This window comes from Orycteropus afer, unplaced genomic scaffold, assembly GCF_000298275.1.
Source record: "Orycteropus afer afer isolate SDZICR_OR568_19922 unplaced genomic scaffold, OryAfe1.0 scaffold00744, whole genome shotgun sequence".
NCBI lineage: Eukaryota > Metazoa > Chordata > Mammalia > Tubulidentata > Orycteropodidae > Orycteropus > Orycteropus afer.
The window spans coordinates 46,169-50,203 of NW_006922331.1; the positions used below are offsets into that span (position 1 = coordinate 46,169).

General features: G+C 46.6%; 1 protein-coding gene across 1 annotated transcript in view; it reads left to right on the forward strand.

The window, feature by feature from the left end:
• The window catches only part of CABIN1 (calcineurin binding protein 1), a gene marked incomplete at its 5' end in the record, with an annotated part of 148,772 nt that overhangs the window by 44,738 nt on the left and 99,999 nt on the right, over window positions 1–4,035 (forward strand). The window contains one exon of the mRNA XM_007957396.1: window positions 3,907–4,022. Coding sequence (XP_007955587.1) covers window positions 3,907–4,022 — 116 coding nt within the window. The remainder of the gene's footprint in view (window positions 1–3,906; window positions 4,023–4,035) is intronic.

A 4,035-nucleotide genomic window follows, 5' to 3' on the forward strand; every position in this document is an offset into this window, starting at 1 on the left:
TGTCATTCCCAGCATAGTAAATCACATGGTTGTCTGATTCAAAATGGCCAAAACTCATCCATTTCAGCTCACTAATGCCTAGGCTATCAATATGTGTTCCATTTCATTTTTGAGAACTTCCAATTTTCCTAGATTCATACTTCGTACATTCCATGCTCTGATGCTTAATGGATGTTTGCAGCTGTTTCTCCTCAATTTGAGTGGTGCCACTTCAGCAAATGGAGGTCTTGAAAGCTTTACCTTATCCATATGAGTAAGGCTTCTGATGATGCAGCTCTTTCCCAGTCCTATTTTGAGAGTCTTTTGACCTATCTGGACTATTCATAAAGTTGTGCGGTAATGTATCAGACAGTGTTTCTTTGCTATTCATAAGGTTTTCCCTGGCCAGTTCTTTGAGAAGTGGACGGCCTCTTCCTTCTTCCTAGCCTGTCTCAGTCTGCAAGCTGGGCTGATTCCTGTGCACCATGTGTACCCCGCTGGGTTTGAAACACCAGTGGCTCAGCCTCAAAACTCACAGCAGCATATCACCACAGTAGGACAAACTGACAGACAAGTTTGGCTCTCTTGGCTGTTGGAAACCTCTCCCACCCTTATCTAGATCCCCGCGGCCAACTCCTCACTCTGTCCTGGTCCCTGGCCAAGGTACAATAGTTGGTCTCTATTTCCTTGGAGCAACAGAGGAAGGAGGAGACCCAGGAATGGGAGAAAGAAATGGAATGTGTGGCTAATCGCCCCATGGACAACCACCTTCTTTGTTCTGAAACCACAGTAGCTGAATGGTGCCCAGCTAGTATTACTGAATATTTTGATCAAAGATTCTGTATAAGAATCCTGATTGAAAGGAGAAAACGCAGAACAGAATTTGAAATGCTCATGGGATCCAGTTTTGTAGAGCCGTATAGGCTTGATGCATCCCCCAAACTATTGTCCTAAGATCAGCATCAAACAAAAATATCCCCTGAAGAACATGTTTTACCACTGTGCTTTTTTATGAGCTACTTTTATGGGATCAAATTAACAAAAGCAGCTCGAAGATTTGGTAGGAAATTTAGGGTGCAGTGAGTTAACAGAGGAATAATTTGAATGAGTGCGGATGTTTGCACGACTCAAAGGATGAGTTGGTGTCTGTTCTTCTGTGTATATTCTCAACTCCAAAAAGTGAGGAAGAACGCTACTAGCGGATGAGGAGCTCTGGTGGCGTAGTGCCTAAGGCATCTGACTGCTAACCAGAAGCTGGCAGTTCAAACCCACCAGCCACTCCTTGGATGGAAGGTTGGGTGATCTACTTCCGTAGTGATACCGCCTCAGAAACCCAGGGAGGGGTTGCTATGAGTAGGACCTGACGCCACGGCCGTGAGTTTGAGACTAGAGGGTGACGTTCATTCAAGCAGCATGAGTCAAAGTGCAGTATCTCAGGAAGGGAAAAGCTTGTGACACTCACCAAGTCCATTTAAAACTGGAACCAAGAGGAAAACAGTGGGCTAATTATGGCTGCAGAACAGAATGTAAGTGTTGTAAACCTTAAATAAGTACAAACAACATTCCCAGCAGCACCAGGAGCTGAGCAGAGAGAAGGCAGCGCCTCAGTTCTCTAGTGCTGCTGTAACAAATAGCACAGAGTGATGGCTGCCGTAACAAATAGCACAGAGCGGTGGCTGCTGTAACAAATAGCACAGAGTGGTGGCTGGCATAACAAATAGCACAGAGTGGCGGCTGCCGTAACAAATAGCACAGAGCGGTGGCTGCTGTAACAAATAGCACAGAGTGGTGGCTGGCATAACAAATAGCACAGAGCGGTGGCTGCTGTAACAAATAGCACAGAGCGGTGGCTGCCGTAACAAATAGCACAGAGTGGTGGCTGCCGTAACAAATAGCACAGAGCGGTGGCTGGCATAACAAATAGCACAGAGCGGTGGCTGCCGTAACAAATAGCACAGAGCGGTGGCTGCCGTAACAAATAGCACAGAGTGGTGGCTGGCATAGGCAGAGACGCGGTCTGTCACAGTGGAGGAGGCTAGCAGGCTGCCTTCAGAGGCACTGGCTCTAGTGGAAGGCTCTGGAGGAAGGTCCTTATTCCATGGCTCCTTGGCTGTCTTCGTGTGGCAAGCCTTCTACCTTTTCCAGTCTCCCCTCTCACTTGTGTGTTTAATATCTTTTATATCTCAGAAGAGACTGGTTTAAAACCCACCCTACACTAAAAATCCTCATTCAAATAGCAAAGAATTTGTTTTCAAATGGCATATAACCGCAGGCATGGGGTCAGGATTGACAGCACGTTTTGACAGGATATAATTTAATCCCTAACACCAATCATACATGGTAAAGAGTCATTTGATGTGGGACATGGAAACTATTCAAAACCAAAACCAAACCCAACCCACTGCCACTGAGTCAATTCTGACTCATAGAGACCTCCATCTGCTTTCCAAGGCTATCAGTCTTTACGTAAGCAGAGTGCTTCGTCTTTCTGCCAAGGAGCAGCTGGTAGGTTCAAACCACTGACCTTGTGGTTAGCAGCCAAATGCCTTAACCACTATACCACCAGCGCACCTTACATTGAAAAGAAACATAAAAAATCAGAGTGGCTTAAACTTAATTTTCTACTTTCTATTTTATTCTTTTACCAGTGCTTTTGAAATTTTTTGAGTGGGAGTGACCAGAAGTAAAAAGTATCAAACAAGTTCCATCAAAAAATCCTTATTCTCCTGGGATTACACCCTCTGGTATTTTTTTCCAAAAGTGCTCAAACCCAATCCATTGTAAAGATGCTCCTTGCAAGCCACTAATGGAGTACGGCCTACAGTGTGCAAAACAGCAAGGGATCTTTAAGGAACAACTCCTCTGTGCAGTTGTGAACAAAGGTTTCACTGTAGGGGAGTACTTGTTTCTTCTGATTTACCTTCTGTAAAGCTCTGGTGGTGTAGTGCCTAGGCATTTGACTGCTAACCAGAAGGCTGGCAGTTCAAACCCACCAGCCACCCCTTGGAAGGAAGGTTGGGCAATCTACATCTGTGGAGATACCGCCTTGGAAACCCAAGGAAGAGTTGCTAGGGGTCCGTCCGACTCAACGGCACATAACAACAACAACAATATTCAACTGGAAGGAGCTCTGGTTGCACAGCAGTTAAAGCATTCAGCTGCTAATTCAAAGGTTAGTGGTTCAAACCCACAAGCCTCCTCAAGAGAAAGCAGCAGCATTCCACTTCCATAAAGATTGCAATAAAAACCAAAGTCACTGCCATCAAGTCGATTCCAACTCATAGCGACCACCTTTGGGTTTCCGAGGCAGTAAATCTTTACGCAAGTAGGTTACCCCGTCCTTCTTCCACTGAATGGCTGGTGGGTTTGAACTGCCAACCTTCTGGTTAGCAGTCAAATGCCTTAGGCACTATACTACAGAGCTCCTTTCCATAAAGATTCTCACTCACTGCTGTTGAGTCGCATCTGACTCACAGCGAACCCTCCTTGAGTTTCCGAGGCAGTATCGCTACTTAAGTAGATTGCCCAGTCTTCTTGCCAGGAGTGGCTGGTGGGTTTCTCTCCACAAAGATTACAGCCTTGGAAACCATCTGGGGGCAGTTCCACTCTGTCCTCCAGGGGTGCTGTGGGTCAGAATGGACTTTCTAAATTCAGAAATAGTTAATGTGTGCTTTCCCTTGTAATGGTTTCCACAGGAAGACGCTCAGAGTGGTGTTTGATCAGCGTTGGCGACTTGGACCTGTTCTTGCTGAGTGGAGTTCTTTCTGTATGGATCATGTTTCATAAGCATGTATTGCTTTAATAAAGCCAATCAAGTCATTACTTTTTCAAAAAGAAGGGAAAGGAAGACCAAGCGGTGGCCACCTTGCCCGCAGCCCCGCCCGCAGGCCACACATTCCCACGCTGACTGGTTTGCTGTTTCCGCAGGGATGTCCGAGACGCCGATGCTCCCGTCCGCCCTCATGCTGCTCAACACGGCCCACGAGTACCTGGGCAGGCGGTCCTGGTGCTGCAATTCTGACGGGGCTCTGCTGCGCTTCTATGTGAGTGCGGCCC